Source organism: Rattus norvegicus, chromosome X (assembly GCF_021556685.1).
Source record: "Rattus norvegicus strain SHRSP/BbbUtx chromosome X, alternate assembly SHRSP_T2T, whole genome shotgun sequence".
NCBI lineage: Eukaryota > Metazoa > Chordata > Mammalia > Rodentia > Muridae > Rattus > Rattus norvegicus.
In genome coordinates, this window is record NC_141554.1 from 124,924,179 (window position 1) to 124,944,635 (window position 20,457).

Sequence of the window (20,457 nt, forward strand, 5' to 3'; positions counted from 1 at the left end):
TTAAGAGGACTTGCTATTCCTACAGAGGTTTAGTTCCCAACACTGAACATGGTGGCTCACACCTATTCTTAATAGTTTTAGGGAACTATTGACTTATATTGGCCTCTGAGGGCACCAAACATGCATATTGTATGTATACATACATCATATAAAACAAATCTAAAAATAAATATATTTAAATATTACATGTTTCATGGTACTCCTTGCTCAAAACACCTCAAATCTCCCAAGCCCATTGCTGTGGGACTCTTCCTCCTGCTGTGGGGCTGTGGGGGGATAACGATGGGCACACGGTAGGTGTTTGGTAAATTTTCATTTTGAGCAAGAGTCTTATGTAGCCCACATTTGTCCCAAACTCAAGTTATTGCAAAGAATGCCCTTAAAATGTTGATCTTTCTGTTTCTACTTCGCAGCGCCCAGATGAGGCCAGTCCTATCGCACCCAGCAGAAATTATTAGAAAACAGAAATTATAAGGAAGAAAATAAAAACCACCTAGCATGTTTTCATTCTCCCAAGAGGATCAACTTGTCTATGTATTTCCTGCCAGTCAGTACATCTTTATTTAACAAAATAGGGATAGGGTTGAGGATTTAGCTCAGTGGTAGAGCGCTTGCCTAGCAAGTGCAAGGCCCTGGGTTTGGTCCTCAGCTCTGGAAAAAAAAAAACAAGGAAAAAAAATAGGGATGCTTTAATCTGTTTTTTTCCACACTCTGACTTAATACCCTGACACCTAATACAGATATTTTCCTGAGTAATTAAGTATACTTCTAAATCATTTCTTTGGAACAGTGTCTTTTTTTTCGTGTTATTTTTTTATTTTCTTTTATTGGATATTTTCTTTATTTACATTTCTTTTTTTTTAAGTCAACATCATTTTTTTTTATTTTTTTTTTATTAACTTGAGTATTTCTTATATACATTTCGAGTGTTATTCCCTTTCCCGGTATCCGGGCAAACATCCCCCTCCCCCCTCCCCTTCCTTATGGGTGTTCCCCTCCCAACCCTCCCCCCATTGCCGCCCTCCCCCCACCAGTCTAGTTCACTGGGGGTTCAGTCTTAGCAGGACCCAGGGCTTCCCCTTCCACTGGTGCTCTTACTAGGATATTCATTGCTACCTATGAGGTCAGAGTCCAGGGTCAGTCCATGTATAGTCTTTAGATAGTGGCTTAGTCCCTGGAAGCTCTGGTTGCTTGGCATTGTTGTACATATGGGGTCTCGAGCCCCTTCAAGCTCTTCCAGTTCTTTCTCTGATTCCTTCAACGGGGGTCCTATTCTCAGTTCAGTGGTTTGCTGCTGGCATTCTATTTACATTTCAAATGTGATCTATCCCCTTTCCGGTTTCCCCTCCAGAAATCCTCCATCCCATCCCCCACCCCTGCCTCCATGAGGGTGCTCCCCCACCCACTCTCTCCTGCCTCCCCACCCTGGCATTAGAACAATATCTTTTTTTTTCTTTCTCTCCCCCACCCCCCCGGAGCTGAGGACCAAACCCAGGGCCTTGTGCTTTCTAGGCAAGCGCTCTACCACTGAGCTAAATCCCCAACCCCAGAACAGCGTCTTTTTAAAGGTCTCTTTTATTTTCCAAGATGTGCACTTGCATGCATCTGAATATAGGTATGTGCACATCAGGTACCCGCAAAGACAAGAGAAGGCACTGAGTCCCTTGGAACTGGAGCTATAGCGGTTGTAAGTCACCTGATGTGGGTGTTAGAAGCAAGTGCAGATCCTCGGCAAGGGCGGTATGAAAAAACCCAAATCATTATGTTTACTGGCCATATCCATTTCCATGCAGGAATCTGCCACCCTTTCTTAATTTATCTTCTGTTGAATATTTATTTAGTCAGTATTTCCAAGTTTTCTACAGAAACAAACAGACAACAGTCTTCTTGCAGGGTTGCAAATGTCTCTATTTCATACAATTGAAGCCTACTGAACCAAAGGGTCCACGTATTCTTTTACATACATACATTTATGTATGTATGCATGTACGTATGTATTTACGGCAGCATACATGCCACAGTGCATATGTAGACATCATAAAACAATCTGTGAGAGTTCGTTCTTTCTTTCTATGTGAGCCTTGGGGACCAAACTCAAGTTATCAGGCCTGACAATACATTCAGGTGCCTTTACCCATCGAGCCATCTTGCAGCTCAAAACGTTCACAGATTTTATACATTGATAGATACATCACTTAACAGAGGGCCATACTAATGTGTGTTTCCATCACTACTATGTGTGTGCCTATGTATCCATGGAGTTTCATGGGCTCTTATCTACTGTGAACTGACTCACTGGAAAATGGTATCACAGTCTTTAATTTGAATTTTATTAGGGATGCTGCACATTAAAGAATTTGAACTGTGTATGGGTATTATGGACGTAAATTATCTAGTCATGACTTTGCTCACTTAAAAATATATATGTTTGTCTTTTCTCTTTGATTTGTAAGAGCCTTACATGCATCAGGGAAAATAAGATTTGATTTCAAGGTGAGATAGGTTAAGAGAAAAAAGTCAATAAGTAGTTAGCAATGAGGGGCTTTAGGTGCAGAGAGCATTAAAGATTGGGACACACATTTTGGGGGTGAGAGATATAAAATTGGATGTGCTCTCTAGGAGGTAGAAAGGGTAAGGGAGCAAGAGAATGAATATAGGAAACACCCAGGAATAATGGGGAGATAAAGGGGGTTTGCCAAGAGGGGGAAATAATCAGAAGTAAAAGATGAACCAATACTTTCCCGCCATCTGAAGCAAAAAAAAAAAAAAAAAAAAAAAAAAGAATTACAGAGAAATAACTATAGGTTTGCATTTAGTAGTATCCTCCATGACTTGGAATCTCTATTTCTTTTGTGTCTTTTACTCAGTATCCACTCTACCTAAATTAACTAGAGAACTTGGGGACTTGAGACATAGAGCCTGGGTCATGTGCTTTTCTTGCTATTTACTGGCTTGAAGGCTCCAACACTTTGTCTCAATTTCTGTGCTTAAGAAAGCATCCAAACGGGCTGGAGAGATGGCTCAGCCTTTAAAGGCTAGGCTCACAACCAAATATATAAGAAAGCATCCAAACATATTTGTACAGTTCTTGATGTAGAAAATTCTGCCCAGAGAGCATCTGTCGTGCTCTAATGAATCTTACATCGAGATCATCATGGGTCAAAATGAAATACATGCATGCAAATTATAGACAGAATACTGCACTAAATATACACTGACCCCAGGATAACCCCAGGAAGCGTCTTTTCTTCTCTCTTACAGCACCTTTGACGCCTTATCTCCTTAGTCCTTCTTAAGGTGGTATAATTAATTGAGCTCCTAATTACTCTGATTGCTGTTAATTGAATGTTCACTTGACTACAAGGTGCAGAAGAGGAGATGTGACTAGCAGCCTGGCCCAGCACATCTGACACCAAAACCGTACCTAGCTATCCCGAGTAGCAGGTGACGCCATGTTCACGGCAGCAAATCAGCAAAATTGTTAATCTACCATAACCCTGCACCACCTTACAATCTGTTCTGTGGAGCCTCACACAGCTGTACAACGATTCGTGTACAAGGGAATACATTAAAGCCTGGATAGAAATGAAAATCTAGAAACTCCTTAAATGCTAGACAACCGGAAAATTAATTGTGAACACGAATATTCTGGAACAGTCCTGCCACGAAAATGCTGTGGGTCCATACGTAATGATGTGAATACCTCCACGACATGGTATAAAACGGAAAACAGAAATTGTAAAACGACATGCATAATGAGCACATGTTTGTACAAAAAGCCTGGTATAGATGCATATGCACATAAATCTATGCCAATAGCCAGGACAGATGCTTGAAAACACACCAAATCAAAAGATACCGGTAGTTACTTCAGAGGACAGGAAATGGAAACGGGGGCCTAATCAGAGGTGTTGTCAGGTTTTGTAGTGTTTGATTCTTTTATAACACAGATGAACTCACATGGTTACCTGTATAATTGACATATTTTTAATAAGAGAAGGAAAGGTTTCGCTCATTCAGCTTTGCAGTCTGGGTGATGAGTTAGGATGTAGCCTGAGAGCAGCTAAAGAAAATGAAAGATGCTCCTGGGAACTGAGAGAGCCCCCACTTCCCTCCGCCCAATTCCATTTCCTGTTTGCTCCTCATCTGCAGTCACCTGCGGTTTTGAAATACGTTATAACCACATTTTGTATCAGAGGCAGAGACACTGTTTTTCTCTTCTGACTCCTCCTGAGGACACACCGACTTCAGTTTTTAATTGAATATTCATATAGTACATATTAAGAACAACGAAGTACCGTGCTCCCAGCTGTGTATCTTTCTCCCATTGCTTTTTGGTTTTTTGTTTGTTTGTGTTAGTGTTTGTGTTTGGTTTTGGTTTTGGAAAGCCAAGTGTCCCAGAAACATCCAATAAGGAACTGCTGTCCTCCACTGCCTACTGCCTCTCCTGTAACAGCCCTGACAGAGAAAGCACATTGTTAAGTGAGGCCTCTGGGAACTCAGGGTCCACCTGTGTCAATAGAGAATTTCCTGTCTCTTTTCATACCCAAGGTATCTAAGTTAGCACCAGTCATCCTGAAGGAATGGGGGGCAGGGGGGAGGAAAGCGTTTACCTAAGACTTTGACTTTCCCTTAACTTTCTCCTCTGGTCTTTTGCACTCAAACCTTAGCGAGGAAGACAAATGCTTAGCCGTGGGTCTGGGCAGCAGCCTCATTGACTGCTTGGTGGTGGGTCCAATCCTTCACCCCTTCCCTCGCTCCACCATCATTCTGCCACTGAGAAACTGCAAATCTCCAAGTCTTTCGAAACCAATCCATCCACCCAATGACAGAGGATGGACTACGAAGCAAAAATGAAGATATTTTTCTAAGAGTGCATAATGGCATGAAATAATTGCCCAAAGCTGTTATGTAAAGCAAGGCAAACAATGGCAACAAAAACTTTGTATACACAGCCCAGTGAGGAGAGAAAACTAGTGTTACCAGGTCACTTTGGGGGTAGCCTTTCTGTTTTCCAACTTTTCTAGAATAGGTATACTTAAGTTTTATACTCTGGAAAAATGTTTTGTTTTGAATAAAGACGGATGGTACATTCCTAGGCAGGAAAGTGGCCTCAGCTATTTTAGGAAAAAATAAATCTTCAACTTCAACCAGAAAATGCCGCACACACAGATAATCAGCAAGAGTTAAGTACAGCCTTTAGCATCTGGGCAATTTTATTATATGTGAGACATTTGTTTTTTTTTTTTTTTTACTAACAATACAATAAATTCTTATTTTCCTTTATTGTGAATTATTGTCACATTTAATATGCAACTCACTATTAAACAGTACAACATAATTATAGTCCTGTAAACCAGAAGACAAATACTATGTCCTGAAACATGTTAAAAGTCCAGATAAAACTCCGTTTGCAACCTTCAATGTTGTGAAAGGAAGGAGAAATCCGATCGGCCTTGAGAGCCACAAAGGACCAATGAGATCCAAAAGATAAAAACCAATGCACCCAACACATCAAATGATAGGAATTATAGAAGTAAAATCTTGGGCTAGGAGAGAAATTTAGGGACTATCCTAAGGAGAAACAAGGTTTTCCAAAGCTGCAGTGGGAAAGCAGTTTAGGGGACCTCAAGGAACACAAAGGAGAAACCATCTTTCTAAACAAGGGTGGAGGCATCTCTTTGGCAAAGCCGATAGATGCAACTGATCTTAATACCAAAGATAAATTCCAACATGGCTTCTCATTTACAAAAGGACTCACAGCAAGGACTCTACTAACTAGCCAGCTCTCCTAGTGCATTTGAAGCGAGAGTCCACAGACAAACATTCAGTTGTCATATATCTTTATAAAATGTCAATAGCTATATATACCTACCCAGAAGGGCAATGTTCAAATGGTTGTTTCTAGTTCACTTACAGAGACCCTGCTGAGCTAAAAGCCTAAGTTCCTGCTCCAAAAACGCTCTCCCCACTCAGCTCAAGGCTGAAGGAGGGAAGGGGCGGGGCTTGGTTCAGCTACCTCAAGCAAAAGCAGAAGCAGGCAAGGACCTAACCGAATTGACTTTGGAGAACAAGAAACATATGGACTTGAGAGCCGGAGACTCCCTTAAAGATCCCCTAACCCAAGGGCTCCTTTTGCAAAGGGGGAAATGGAGACTGGGAGTGGGGGGAAGTGACTTGTCCCCAGTCATCCAGTGATGATTTAGTGGCAGTGAGTGATGCTAACATTAGGCAGACTGTTCTCTCAGACGGAAAAGCTGACTTAAATACCAGATGTATTTCTTCCTGCTGCTAAAATTCCAGGCCATCAGGCTCCTGGCTCCATGCAGGTAGGAGTGAGAAAGGAGAAGAGAGATGAACTGGAAGCTCGTGGGCTCACTACAATAGCTCTGGCCAGCAGAAGTCAACCAAGACAACCAATGGTACCCAGGTCTGTGCTCCAACTCTCATCTCTCTCCTCTACTTTTTTCTCCTTCTCTGGGTCTCTCCTGACTCCAGTCTGATCCTAGGCTTGGCCAGCTGCCCAGCTCTACTCAAGAGCACCAGAGCTAATGAGTCTATCTAACTCCACAAAGCCATTGTCTATGTAAAATATCTCCACTTCAGGCCAGGGGTGAACCCTGCTCTAGGTGGGTCAACTTTCCCACAAAAGCCACACACATTTCCTCCACGTCAGGCAGTCTGAACAGTTTTCTAGGTGTTCTGGACACGTTACCTAAAATCTTTTTTTTTTCTTTAAGCAAAAGAAAAAGAGGAAAGAAAAGGTTTACCCATAGGCCTCTGGGTGAATGCCCAACTGCCCTCTTGGGAGCCTGAATTCGCCTCTGCCTCCATCTGGTCTCGTTTAACGGGGATCTGAAAAAAAAAACCAGTTCTTGCCTCTGCGCCAGTGTTCAGAGCTGGGGGCCTCTGTGGTGAAGGAAACCAAACACCACCTCGCACCTCATCATGACTGTGAGAGCAGAGCTCTGCTCCTGTTACCCCAGGGCCCCTGTTAGGGCTCTGAGAGAGCCCTGGCAGGGGGAACCGGAACCCAGAGGTTTGTCCCTGAGAAGGCCTGGAAATCGTTCCCTGGTCACAGGAATGACCCAAGTCCAGGGCCAGCTGAGAGCCTGCTGCATAATTCAGCAGATGGCTGTCTCTAGTGGGAAGACACTGGAGAAGAGGATAACATTGTTTCTCACCCTCCGGAGCATGTGGCCTCCTTCCTCTGTGCAGGCAGCTGAGAAGCCCACGGTTGGTTTCAAATCCCCACAGCAGAAGCCGCCTCCTGCCAAACTGAGGAGGAAGGGTCTGTGTTTCTAATTTATTCTGTACCCCCTCCAGTTGTTACTTAAAATAATCCATCATTACATGGCTGGTGGCTCCAAGATTTTATTTAAAGCAATATGGAGAGAGAGAGAGAGAGAGAGAGAGAGAGAGAGAGAGAGAGAGAGAGAGAGAGAGAGAGAGAGAGAGAGGAAAACCCACACAACCCGTGACTGTGCTATCTTGGATTTAAACTGAGACTCTTTTATACCATCAGAGAGTCTCCATAGCTCCGAAGCTTGCTTTTCTCGGACCACTTTGGGGGATGTTGGCAGATGCAAAGAAAAGAGGGGGAATGAGGACATGGCAGAATTCTAATTTCTTAGAAACACCTTGGAAAGACTAGTGCTTTTGCAAAGGGAACACGTGTGTTCTGGTAGATGTTTCATTGTTTTATCCACTGACCAGCAGTAATGCTTTGGACTTAAGCCTCTTGCTTGCTGCAGGCATAAAATGAAGAGGCCCGGAATACCTGTCCAGGAAGTTGTTGGGGCAAAAGTCATGCAGATGGATGCGTTTCAAGAGAGCATCTATGCATGGTTTCCCTTTTCCTTCCTTCCCCTTCTTCCTCTCTCCGTTCCCCATCCCCTTTTCTTCTTTCCACGTGTCTTGTATGTAGTTTCAATGCACCTGCAAATAAAGGCTTTCTCACTTGTCCATGCTAATATGAGGTCATGGCTTTGACAATCCAAAATCCCAGCAAGCCTGCAAATCAGTGCTATTAATTTTGTAATAGAGCTTTTATTTTCCGCCAGCAGACAAACTTTGTTCAAGTTAAAGCAATGGTGCTGTGCCCTTACAGACACAAGGTGTGGGGCCATACTGGTAACCAAGCCAGCAATTAATAGAAAATTTATATAAGACACTCCACAAAGTAAATGCTATGCATATGATTGCAGATCAAATTATCGTTTTATTACACAGGCCTATTAGTCTACTGTAATGAAGTTTTGTAATAAATACACCACTAACACTCACATTTCCCGGATTGAAAATGTCAAGAGGAAACAGGGCTCAGTCCTGCCTCATCTGGCAGCTCTGAGAAGGGGTCAGAGTTCCTCCATGCCTTGGCCATCACCACATTCCCAGCACTTGGCATAGGACCTGGAGAGTCCATGCCTGCTAAATAAATGCTGGAGAATGAATGAAAACAGCAGTGGATGGATTGACAAACGAACTGTTCCCAAGCAAGTGGCAGAAGTGTGATCTCACTCATCTTCACACCTACCCTTTTCCTACCCAGAAGTCTTCAGGAAGCCTCTCCTATCACTTACAGCCTTCATCCATGGCTGAATTAGGTCCTCTATAATGACTTCCCATGGCAGGCATTAGCGCTTCTCTTTAGCACTTAGGATAACAATAACTAAATATGGATTTGTAAACACGTTACAATAGTGCAAATATGCGCTATGGCATTTGTGCAGAGGTCACAGAGTTTTGTTGAGTCTGTATATTCCAGGTACCAAACTCAAATTTTAGACTTTCATGGCAAGTGTTTTTTACCCACTAAGCCCTCTTACCAGCCCTACATAAAGATCTGTGTCTGCCTCTGCCGTCCATTAAACTAGAAATGCCTTTGAAGGAAGAAGCCATATAGAGAGGGTTAGCCCTGTAATATTCCTCCAATCTCAATCTCCCTCTCTCTCTCTCTCTCTCTCTCTCTCTCTCTCTCTCTCTCTCTCTCCCTCTCCCTCTCCCTCTCCCTCTCTCCTTCCTTCCCTCCCTCCTTTTCTTCCATCACAGTTTCTCTGTGTAGTCCTTGCTGTCCTAAAATTTGGCTCTGTAGAGCAGGTTGGCCTCAAATTCTCACAGATCTCTAAAGCATGCACCACCACATCCAGATCCTCTGCTCCTCTAACCTTTTTGACAAACCTTAAAGGCACAGGAAAGAGGGGAAACCGTATGACTGTCCATATTCCCTTTACTTCGATTCAAGACTTTTTCACTATTTGGGGCCATGTAAACTTTCTTCAGCACTATATCCTCAGGTAGATCTATGGGGTTTAGTTTTTCTTTTTTCTTTTTCTTTTATTTTGGGGGGGTACAATTATTACTTTTAGTGATTAAGAATTAAGGAGGAGCTTCAAGAGGGAAACCATCTCCAGAGATGGAACAGGCGTTCCAGGGTAACCATGGCTGACAGGTGAAAGTCTGTCTCAACACAAACAAACGAACGAACAAACAAAAGATGTAGTAGACAATTGTCACTAATTGTTAGACCAGAATACAGAAGCAGTCTTCTTCCCAATGGCAAGTAGAAACTTGAGGACAGCTGCTCCAGGCCAACCCTAGCTATGACAACTTTTGGTGTCCTTGCAAAATTGTCCATTGGGGCAATGGCTTGACAGACTATATAACTGGAAGAAGCAACACTGTTCTCACTGTGGGTGTTATTTGTGCAAGCGCAGTACTTACGGTCTTGAACTAAAACTGCAACATTGAGCCAAGAGACAGAGCTTTTGGTGACTGCACTATACCCTCCTAGGTCACATAACCTCTCTAAATACAGAGCATTGACAGTGCAAGTCACCTCATAGGTGGGACACACACCAGGGATCTGTTGTTACTTCTCTATTTCATCATCACAATTTGTGCCTCCAACTAGGCTAGAACTTGAAAGAGATAAACTCTGTGTGCTACTTTCTTTTGGTATTGTTGACCAGGGCTGGCCGTATAGTACCCTTCACATCAGTCAAACAGGTACTCATGTAGAGTGCTGTCATGCAGAATCCTCCCTAGGGTTCACTCAGATGGGATGCGACTGAATTATAAATTTCCAAGGGGCATACATACCCAAATGTAGGCCCTACTGAGCAACTGCCACGGCAGTTTTACCACTCACAATATTTGACAACAGTGACCCTCCACTGAATCCGTGAAGACACTGAAACACACTTACCAAGACACTCGTCCTGCCTCAGAATTTACTAAGAAGAACTTCTAAGCTTGCTACCAAGAACGTGGTCTTCTCTTCCCAAACCCTAGGCATATATTCCTTTGAAGAAACCAGAGCAAGCAGCTACCCAAAGTCTCTTGAGTTAATTCCAGCCTCTCCTGGTGAATTACAACTTTTTGCAGACACAAAGGAAAGCAGAGAGACAAATGACACATAAATAAGAGCTTCACTGGCTTGGGGGGTGGGGGGAAGCATGGAGAGTGACGTCAGTTTTCCCAGAAACCCATTTATCATGATAACAAAGTCTCAAATGCTTGGGCTGCTCCAGAATTTGCCATACAATTATGTTTTTCAGTATACAATGTGGTAAGGCCAGCCAGAACAAACTGGAGTCACCCCAAAGCAATCAAGGGACCCCAAACCATCCCTTGCTACCCTCCCCATCTACAGAACAAAGGTAGTCTCTGGATTGTTTGAGCTGTGCCTAAGTGAAGCAACCTTCTGGGATGTTCTCCCTCACCAACATCAGCCTCAAAATCCTAATCCAAGCAAGGGAGGCTGATGAGAGCAGATCACTTCAAATTCACTAGAGCAAGAAAAAAAAATCATTGGTGTTATTTCTTTTTGGTCCCTAAAGAAACAGATCCATCCTCTTAAAACTATAGCATGTTTAAAATGCAGATAAGAAAATCACCCTGGTTGTCTTCAAAACACTAGAAGCAGCAAATATCACGGTGTCAATCTTGAGAAATCTCTCAAATTCCATCATCAAGCAGCGTCTCATATCTGCCTCTACCTTCTACACCATGGCTGCATAAAGAACTCTGGGCTGGGAAGTCCACAGGGTAGATTGGGTCTCGATTAAACGACCCTGTCCTTCCAAAGCCAGACAGGAAATGGAATCAACTTCTTTATCTGTAGAGAAAATGCTATCAGATTCTAGATTTGGATTTAGAAAACAAATCAATTGCAATTACACCAACTCCCCAGAGGCTGCTTCCCACTCCCCGCTTTTGCACAGGAGTCACATTGCACAGGCTGCCTCTCTAAATAAATGGGAGCTTACAGGGTTATCATTTTTCATGCAGCAGTATTTGGGGTAGTGGGCTCGGCCTGGCTGCCTTGTACCTCATTCTGACTCAGCCTATCCTGCTGCTGTGCTGGGGCCATTGTTCTCACCACTTTTCATCTCCCTTTGTAACCAAACTTCGGACCTAAAACAAACAAACATGGAACCTCGGGTTCCTGGGTATGATTACTCTGCACATCCCAGACTGGAAAACTTTAGTTTTTGAAATGATTTTTTCCCCTCCAGAGTTGATCGCTACCGAAAGAGAGAGAGAGAGAGAACACCGCTTCTGCAAGTCTCACACTGTTTTCATCGGTCTCTACAGAAAGAGGTGAGCGCCACAGGTTTTAGTATATAAGCCCATGTCCACTGAACCCAAGATAGACGCTCAGGGAACCGCTCAGAAACGTGCCAAAATACACAATCAGCCACCTACAGGCCGGGATGAACTGCACCCCTCTTTCCCTTCCACAGAGACACAAATGGGAGCCCGCGGGACACAGCACAAGTGGACACAGCATTTGAACACAGGAACACACACCGTAGAGGTGAGCACACCGAAACAGGCCGACTCATTCAGGGTCACATAACCCCGCCACGGGGAAGGCAGGAGGGCGCACATGCACATATATGCGCACACGCTGATACACATACAGACGCAGTCACATATGTAATGCATATGGAGAAACCCTACTCCAGCCAGTCATCTCCCCGCCCCCCTCACCACACTCTGCCTTAGGTCCCGGGCTACCCCCAGCTCCGCGCCCCTCTTGCTGAACAAGCTGGAGTCCCAGCAGGCAGCTGGGGTACGGGCGCTCCCAAGCTAAGGGGACAGGGGCCCCGGAGGGCTCTCGACCCATGCTGCCATTCATTCGGCAACGCCCCAGCGGCGGGGCCGCAGCTGCAGCAAGGGAGGCGGAGGCGCTCACTGCAGCTCTCTCCCGCGATGCAAGTTCAGCTGCCCGCCAGTATGCTTCTCCAACTGCCCCCGACCCTCCCGCCACCACCAGTCTCCAGGACATGCTGGAGGGAGAGTAGACTGAGCCGCTGACCCCAGGAGCAAAAAGTCCCGCCTTGCCCCTCTGCTCCTGGATGCTACCCCATTGCCCTCCTCGTGGTAGCGGTGGTAGCCGAGCCGCAGCCAAGTCTGCTTGGCCGTCCCCAGCTCCACACCCTCAACCCCTAGTCCGGGAACTGGTACCCAAGCTCCACACTCACCACCTGGCGAGCTATATCGGCCGCTGCCATCGCTCCTTGGTCCGCCAGGGCTGCTACGGGTGCCTCCACAACGGGAGCTGCTGCACAGGAAACAGAAGAGCTCCTCCGACAAAGAGAAAGTGTTACACTTCGGGCGCGACCAAGTCTGGTGGAGGGAGGTGCCAGGGAGGGGCCCCCTCACCGCTGCTCCAACCCCAACCTCTCCTCTATCACCCACCCCCTCAAAGTAGGTGTGGGGAGGGGACGGATTGGCCGCGCTGCCTTCCCCTAGGGCGAGCCCAGTTCCAGTTCTCTCTGCAACCGGAGTCTCGGCCTCTGTGAAGGGGGCGGGGGCTCCCCTCGGTGACCACGTCCTCCGCCCCCCCTCCCTGCCGCTACTGGGCTCCGTGGTACGTCCCGACCTCTGCTGAATTGTCACACACACACACACACACACACACACACACACACACACACACACTCACCTCTGTTTCCCTCATATCCCTGAGCCCCCAGACCTGAGGCTGGAAGGGTGTCCCAGCCCCTCCCCCTCCCTCTCTCTGCTCCTAGGCTGAGATCTGCAGTCCTCTTTCTTTTCCCAGCCCCCATAACCCCTTGTGCTCCCCACTGAGAACCCTGGGTGCTTGCATGGGAGTTTTGGCCTCTGGAGTCTCAGTGCTTCCCTGTAGTCCACCCTAACTAACCAGGTTATCTCCTTGGGTTGGGGAGGGGCGATGGAAGGGCAGGGGTTGCGGCACCTGCAGCGCCACCACATTACAGCTTAGAAATGGAGCATTAATGGGGGAGCTGCACTGCAGCCCCACAACTGAGCTGTGACTTGTGGAGGACATCTCTCCTGTCCTGAGGTGCCCAAGCCTCCATCACAGTAGGCTGTAATTTCCATGGAGCCCAGCTCCCCATTCCTGTACCTAATAAAAACTGAACTCACTGGTCCCACTCTGGTCCCTGCTCTCAGTATGAAGAGCAATCCACCTTTTAGGTTAGGGAGACAGAAGGGAGTCTAAGGATGGGAACTGAAGGCCTCTAGCTCTGTTGATGGAGATACAGGAGGGGTAATCATTCTGTCCAGTTCCAATCGCCCCTCAATACTAATTCAGCCCAGGACTAATGGCTGACCTGGGACAGCTCATAACATCCAAAAGCTGGAACCATGCTTGCACGCTCTTCTTTTTCTCTGAGCCAACTGCTATTGCTGGTTCTTTCCCCAGCATGTTCCCCACCTCCCTAGCTTTGAAGTCTACCCTTCTCCCCTTCTCTCTGTCTTGGGATTGGCTCTTTGTTGGTTCTATGTGATTGATGAACTTGTAGAGCTGACCCCTCGGAATGATAGGATCTTAGGTCTCCTCTCTCTCTCTCTCTCTCTCTCTCTCTCTCTCTCTCTCTCTCTCTCTCTCTCGGAGGGAACAGCAGAAGAGAGAGAGAGAGAGAGAGAGAGAGAGAGAGAGAGAGAGAGAGAGCGCGCCAGGAAGAGGGATCTCACACAAAGGCCAGGCCTAGAAAGTATGAGGAGAACGGAAGTAGGGAACCAAAGTGTCCACAAAAGAACTGCCCAGGTCTTGCCTTGTACCTGGCAGTGAATGCTTCTCACATTCTCAGGGAGCTCTTCAAGTAATGAATACACCTTGAGCACAAAGACTCTCTGTCTCCGGTGCCTAAAATGGGATCCCATTAAGTGATCTCTGTTCCATCACTGTTCTAGATACTCAAAAGAGTGGGCTAAAGAGAAGGGCCTAGAACAATCAGAGACCACAGGGTGGGTGATAGTATCAAGGAAGAGAATCAGCTGTAATTTCTGAGACATCCAGGAACACTTGGGGAAGGCCTAGGGGCCCTGGACTGTTATATAGCACAAACACATAAAGCCAAGACTAAAATTGAGGAACTGCTTTAAGGCTTGGGCCTCAACCGGATGGGGGTGGGGAATCGGAGGCGCTGGCTGCTTCTAGGCTAGGCCTCCAGTAGGTAGCCCTGAGTCTTCCCTGACAAAGGCTGCCATGTGGTAGACGACAAAGGGCACAGGCCAAGCTCTGATACTGGCATGGGATTTTGGCTGAAAACAGACTTAAGAGCTGGTACCAAGAGGGTTAAGCTGGGTGGGGGCCATAATGGGGTTGAGGGGATCCTGTGAGGAGTCCTGCCTGCCTCTACCCGCTACACACACATCCTACACAAGGCCTCACAGCACTGGGGACACTTGAGTACAGATACCTTGGTGCCCTACTGAAGTGGCACACTCAACTGCCTATCCCTAGAGGGGCTGAGAACCTGAACAAGATCTCTTTCCATTGCAGGACCTCCTAGCCTTCGATAGAGTATGTAATCCAAATCTCCCACAATGCCTTTGTTCCTTCCTTTCTTCCTTACCTGCTGCCCGCCTCTACAAAGACCGCTCAGTTCTACAGAAGTTTGGGAAGCTTGAATCTGTGCTGCGCAGTCTTTGGTCTGGGTTATCTTCTCAGGCACAGGAACGCAGAAAGACTGAGGAGAGAAGAGATAATCATAAGTGATCAGCTGGTAAGTTTTGTTCCTCCTCTCCTCCTTTCTTGATAAGAAAACCCAAAACTTCAGGAAATTAAAAACAAAAAGAAGAGCAGAGGTTAGGGGGGAGAGGCTGGGCAGAGTTAATTGAGTTGGTAGAGCATCTGCCTAGCATACAGGAAGCCCTGGATCTGATTTCCAGCATCACATGAATCAGGTGTAGTATATCCTACAGGCTTACGCTCTCAACACTTCAGAAGGGGAAAGCATGTTCAAGGTTATTCCAGCTACAGGTCAAGTTCATGGCAAGCTTGGGCTAAGTGAAATTCTGTATTCATTACTTTTTTAAAGGAGGAGGGGAGAGGCTTTTTGTGAGAAGGCTTTTTGTGAGAAGGCTTTTTGTGAAGATGATTTTTTGAACTCGCAGGCACTACATGAACGTATGCACATGTATATTGTGGTGTCCCTGTGACACCCTGGCTACCAAGGCCCAGCACAGCGCAGTGTTGAACAGGTATTCAGTCAAAGGCTGCAGAGTCAAGAAATTAACAGAAGCATTTAAATAAACTCTTTTTATATTTCTACTTTTCTTAGGAAGCTGGAGCAATCTACAGTTTCTCTTCTGCCTGAGAGGGGAGATGGCTCTGCTGCTAGATAGGAATTGGGTCCTAATTGGATCCAACAGTCACAGCCAAGCTTTGCAGCAATCACAGGTGGGTTGCTAATACGGGATAGGGTAGGGGTGAGAGCCAGATGGTGGTGGTGCATGCCTTTGATCCCAGTGCTCAGGATGTAGAGGCAGGCAGATTCTGAGTTCAAGGCCAGCCTGGTCTATAGTCCTAGATCTAGGACAGCCAGGGCTACACAGGGAAACCTTGTCTTGAAAACCAAAAACAAACAAAAGGAAACAAAAAAGCTGAGCATGGTGGCACATGCCACGTGTTATCTGACAGGTTATAAGGGAGGCAGTTTGGAACTGAGGATATAGCTCAGTTGGTAGAGTGCTTGCATAACAAAGGCCTGGGCTCCAGTGACCCCAGGGTTGCGAAAGACAGGCATGGTGGCCTGTACTTATAAATCCCAACACTTTGAAGGTGAAGCAGAGGGTCAGAAGTCCAAGGTCATCATCAACTACATAGTGAATTCAAGGTCAGCCCCGGTTACAAGACACCCTATCTTAGATCATAATAAAAGTTTGCTTAAGGACAGGACGGACCACATTGATGGCTCAGCAGATAAAGGAAGGCTCCTCTAACCCTGAGTTCAATACTGGGATCTACATAGTAGAAGGAGAGCATGTAGTGTTACATTTGGTCTTCTGATTGCCACACGCACACCACAGCAAATACACACTACACACACACACACACACACACACACACACACACACACACACACACACCCTTTAAAGAAGGATATAAATAAGGAAGTCAGCTGGATGGGTGAACAAGTAGAGGCACTAACAACCTCAATTAATTCCATGAGGTCATAAGAGAGAACTGACTCCCGAGAGTTCTCCGCTAACCCCCACAGTTGTGCTGTGGCACAAGTGCACTTGCATGCACACACGCATACACACAAACATGCACTGATGCATAAAAATTGGGAAAATAAAAAGAAAGTAAGGGAGGAAAGAAAGGAAGAAAGGAAGGAGTCCAGGTTGTGGATATAATTCAGTGTCAGCGTGCGGGAGCCCTGAGTTTGTTTTTCAGTACAGAAAAGAAAAATAAAGAAATAAAAGAGAGGAAGAGAATATTTAAGAAATTCCAGATCTTAAACAGAAGGGGTCGGACAAGGAACCAATGGCTTTAGAGACTGCAAGATAAGATGGGACCACGTCTAGAAGAACTGTTAGTGATAGCGAATGGCTTGGGCTTTTTGCCCCAGAATAGAGGTACTCAGGATGTGCTGTCTAAGGAGAGCGCCCATGCAGTATCTCGATGTGTGCCTGACACAAATGAGATGCTCTAAAGCAAATGAAAAAATAAAGTTAACGGGTAGAATTTTCTCTCTTTTTTTTAAATTAATGTAAATCTTTCCTCAACATTTGAGAGATGTCGTACTTATCAGCTAGCGAGCCACAAAACGAACAAATGAGTAGCAAATGAATGTTAGACAGACAATCCAAGTGCTGATCATGCTTAGTTCAACAGTTTATTTTTCCATGGACATCTGTGCTGGTGGCTATGATTTTTATATTGCATGCACATCATGTAGACATATTTTCCGTTCACAGAAGTGTCCTATAGAAAAGTCATTTTATTTCATGTGGTCTAATTTAAGATATTGATTATTTCATGGCATTCTAGAAAGGATATCATGATACCCAGATGCTGTGCTCCCTGAACCTGCTGGAGAAACGGTCCCTTCCCTGTGATGATGAGGAGCTTTGAGTTTGGAATGAGGAAGTGACAGGAGCCCATTTGCAATTTGAAAAGGTCACTCTGCCTTCAGCTAAGGGAAAAGGAATTTGGAGCAGAGACTGATTAAAGCAGTCAGTCCTCCCAAGTACAGTGACAGGTCTCAGGATGCTATTTGCTGTGCTTGTCCCATTCAAAAACTTATGTTGAAATATAGTCCCCTTTGTGAGATATTGAGAAGGTGTAAATGTAACCCTAGCATGCTGTTTAGAGGTGAGGCCTTGAGGAATTGATTAGGAATAGATGACATCATCAAGGTGAAGCCCTATGACCGTGAACTTTTTAAGAATGAAATAGAATTATAACATTGAATTTTTTAAATATTTATTTTTATGTATGTGTATGTATGTATCTGTGTGAGTGTATTCCATATTGTGCAGAAGTCCTCAGAGGCCATGGGAGTGTTGGATCCCCTGGAATTAGAGTTACAGACTGTTAAAGTTAAACATAGGAACAAAACTTAGGCTCCCAGCAAGAGCAACAAATATTCCTTACAGATAAGCCATCTCTCCCTCCTGATCATGAATGTCTGATCTTCCTGTTGCTACTTGAGTGCTGGGATTATGGGCAAGATCCAGCAGTGGGTGATACTTAATGTGCATTAGAAGGGGGGGGGATGCGGAAAGGCCAATAAACTGGGTACTAAGTTACAGTTAGAAGAAGTAAGATGCTCTAAAGCTAGGCATGGGGTGCAGACCTGTAATCCCAGTACTAGGGAGTGAAGGCAGGAAAATCAGGAGTTCAAGATCATCCTCGGGCTGGAGAGATGGCTCAGTGGTTAAGAGCACTGACTGCTCTTCCAGAGATCCTGAGTCCAAATCCCAGCAACCACATGGTGGCTCACAACCATCTGTAATGAGGTCTGATGCCTTCTTCTGGTGTGTCTGAAGACAGCTACATTGTATTTATAATCAATAAATACATCTTTAAGGGGCTGGAGATATAAATAAATAAATCTTTAAGAGGCTGGAGAGATAGCTTAGTGGTTAAGAGCACAGACTGCTCTTCCCGAGGTCCTGAGTTCAAATCCCAGCAACCACATGGTGGCTCACGACCATCTGTAATGAGGTCTGATGTGTCTGAAGACAGCAGTATACTTATATATAATAAATAAATCTAAAAAAGTATTAAAAAATAAGATCATTCTTAACTACACAGCAAGTTGAAGGCCAACCTTGGCTACATGAGACTTTGTCTAAAAACATAGTAAAAAAATTCTAAAAAGAAAAGAACTCCAGAGCTAGGAATGCATTTCAGTAACAGAGCTTTCTTCTAACATGCATTAGGCTCTGGATTAAATCCACAGCAACGCCTCCCGAAATCTCTGTTGTGTTATTATGCAGTGGTGTTTCTATAGATAATAATAATGTACCATACATCTCACAAAGATAAAGGAAATTATTTTGGAAGTTCTCACCATAATTGTATGATAAACAGTTGATATTTATCATTCAAAATGTGTGTGTTTACCTGAACTTACACAAATGCATACATGTATCAAAACATCAAGATACCCCATTAATATAGCTAGATCTTAGCTACCCTCAAAAGGCCAATATGTTAAACGCTCCACATATGCACTGTGGCATGTTCATCCCCACCCCCCGCCAGAATAAGTAAATACAAATTTAACATAAGTAAATAAATGAATGAACAAACAAAAGGGGGAAGTAGATGTTTTGGGTACCTTGAGAGTAGATGTCAGTGGAGAAAGAGTTAAAGACTGATGAAACTAGGTCTGGTAGTTTAGTATATAAGTCTGCATGGAAGAAGTAATGTTTGAATTGAGATCTGAAGTCTACAAGAAGAACAGCAAAAACATTCCAGGTAAAGCAAGCATATGTATAAGTCTTTGTTCAAGAACACAGAAAGATCCGGGGATGCTGCTGGGGCTCAGTGGTAGAGAGCTGATAGAAAGCTGATGTGGGTGAAGTCTCAGGGCCTGTAGTGGAGGAGACAGACAGCAAGATCGGGCAGGGCTCAAGGGCATTGCATTGTTTTAATCTTTAAAGTCTGGATCGGAACTAAGGGTAAGAATGCTTTTTTTTAAAATTTTTTTTATTAACTTGAGTATTTCTTATTTACATTTCGAGTGTTATTCCCTTTCCCGGTTTCCGGGCAAAAATCCCCCTAATCCCTCCCCCTCCCCTTCTTTATGGGTGTTCCTCTCCCCATCCTCCCCCCATTGCCGTCCTCCCCCCAACAATCTAGTTCACTGGGGGTTCAGTCTTAGCAGGACCCAGGGCTTCCCCTTCCACTGGTGCTCTTACTAGGCTATTCATTGCTACCTATGAGGTCAGAGTCCAGGGTCAGTCCATGTATAGTCTTTAGGTAGTGGCTTAGTCCCTGGAAGCTCTGGTTGCTTGGCATTGTAGTTCATATGGGGTCTCGAGCCCCTTCAAGCTCTTCCAGTTCTTTCTCTGATTCCTTCAACGGGGGTCCTATTCTCAGTTCAGTAACCACTGAACTGGTTTGCTGCTGGCATTCGCCTCTGTATTTGCTGTATTCTGGCTGTGTCTCTCAGGAGCGATCTACATCCGGCTCCTGTCTGCCTGCACTTCTTTGCTTCATCCATCTTGTCTAATTGCGTGGCTGTATATGCATGGGCCACATGTGGGGCAGGCTCTGAAGGTGTTCCTTCTGTGTCTGTTTTAATCTTTGCCTCTCTATTCCCTGCCAAGGGTATTCTTGTTCCCCCTTTAAAGAAGGAGTGAAGCATTCACATTTTGATCATCCGTCTTGAGTTTCGTTTGTTCTAGGCATCTAGGGTAATTCAAGCATTTGGGCTAATAGCTACTTATCAATGAGTGCATACCATGTGTGTTTTTCTGTGATTGGATTACCTCACTCAGGATGATATTTTCCAGTTCCAACCATTTGCCTGCGAATTTCATAAAGTCGTTGTTTTTGATAGCTGAGTAATATTCCATTGTGTAGATGTACCACATTTTCTGTATCCATTCCTCTGTTGAAGGGCATCTGGGTTCTTTCCAGCTTCTGGCTATTATAAATAAGGCTGCGATGAACATAGTGGAGCACGTGCCTTTTTTATATGTTGGGGCATCTTT

At 45.1% G+C, this 20,457-nt stretch overlaps 1 protein-coding gene and 1 long non-coding RNA gene across 13 annotated transcripts in view; one reads left to right on the forward strand and one right to left on the reverse strand.

Annotated features, from left to right (window-relative positions):
• Septin6 (septin 6) overlaps positions 1-12,607 on the reverse strand; it is a 76,595-nt gene extending 63,988 nt beyond the window's left edge. For 3 of the 11 annotated variants that reach the window (XM_087600825.1, XM_087600822.1, XM_087600823.1), the window contains exons 1-4: positions 12,492-12,607; positions 7,781-7,938; positions 7,185-7,278; positions 6,771-6,855 (exon numbers count right to left, since the gene is read on the reverse strand). Coding sequence is in view for 8 of the 11 variants with exons in the window: in XM_087600815.1 (XP_087456941.1) it covers positions 6,771-6,855; positions 7,781-7,893 (198 nt within the window). In the remaining 3 variants the exon portion in view is untranslated. 11 annotated transcript variants of the gene reach the window in all.
• Positions 12,608-14,419: 1,812 nt separating this feature from the next.
• LOC147998350 (uncharacterized) lies at positions 14,420-18,842 on the forward strand. 2 transcript variants are annotated; one of them, XR_015647038.1, is made up of 4 exons: positions 14,426-14,563; positions 14,783-15,005; positions 15,564-15,682; positions 17,279-18,842. It is a non-coding gene; the product is annotated as an uncharacterized LOC147998350 (long non-coding RNA). The 2 variants fall into 2 exon arrangements; XR_015647037.1 differs by lacking the exon at positions 17,279-18,842 and having other exon boundaries at positions 14,420-14,563; positions 15,564-16,686.
• Positions 18,843-20,457: the final 1,615 nt, after the last annotated feature.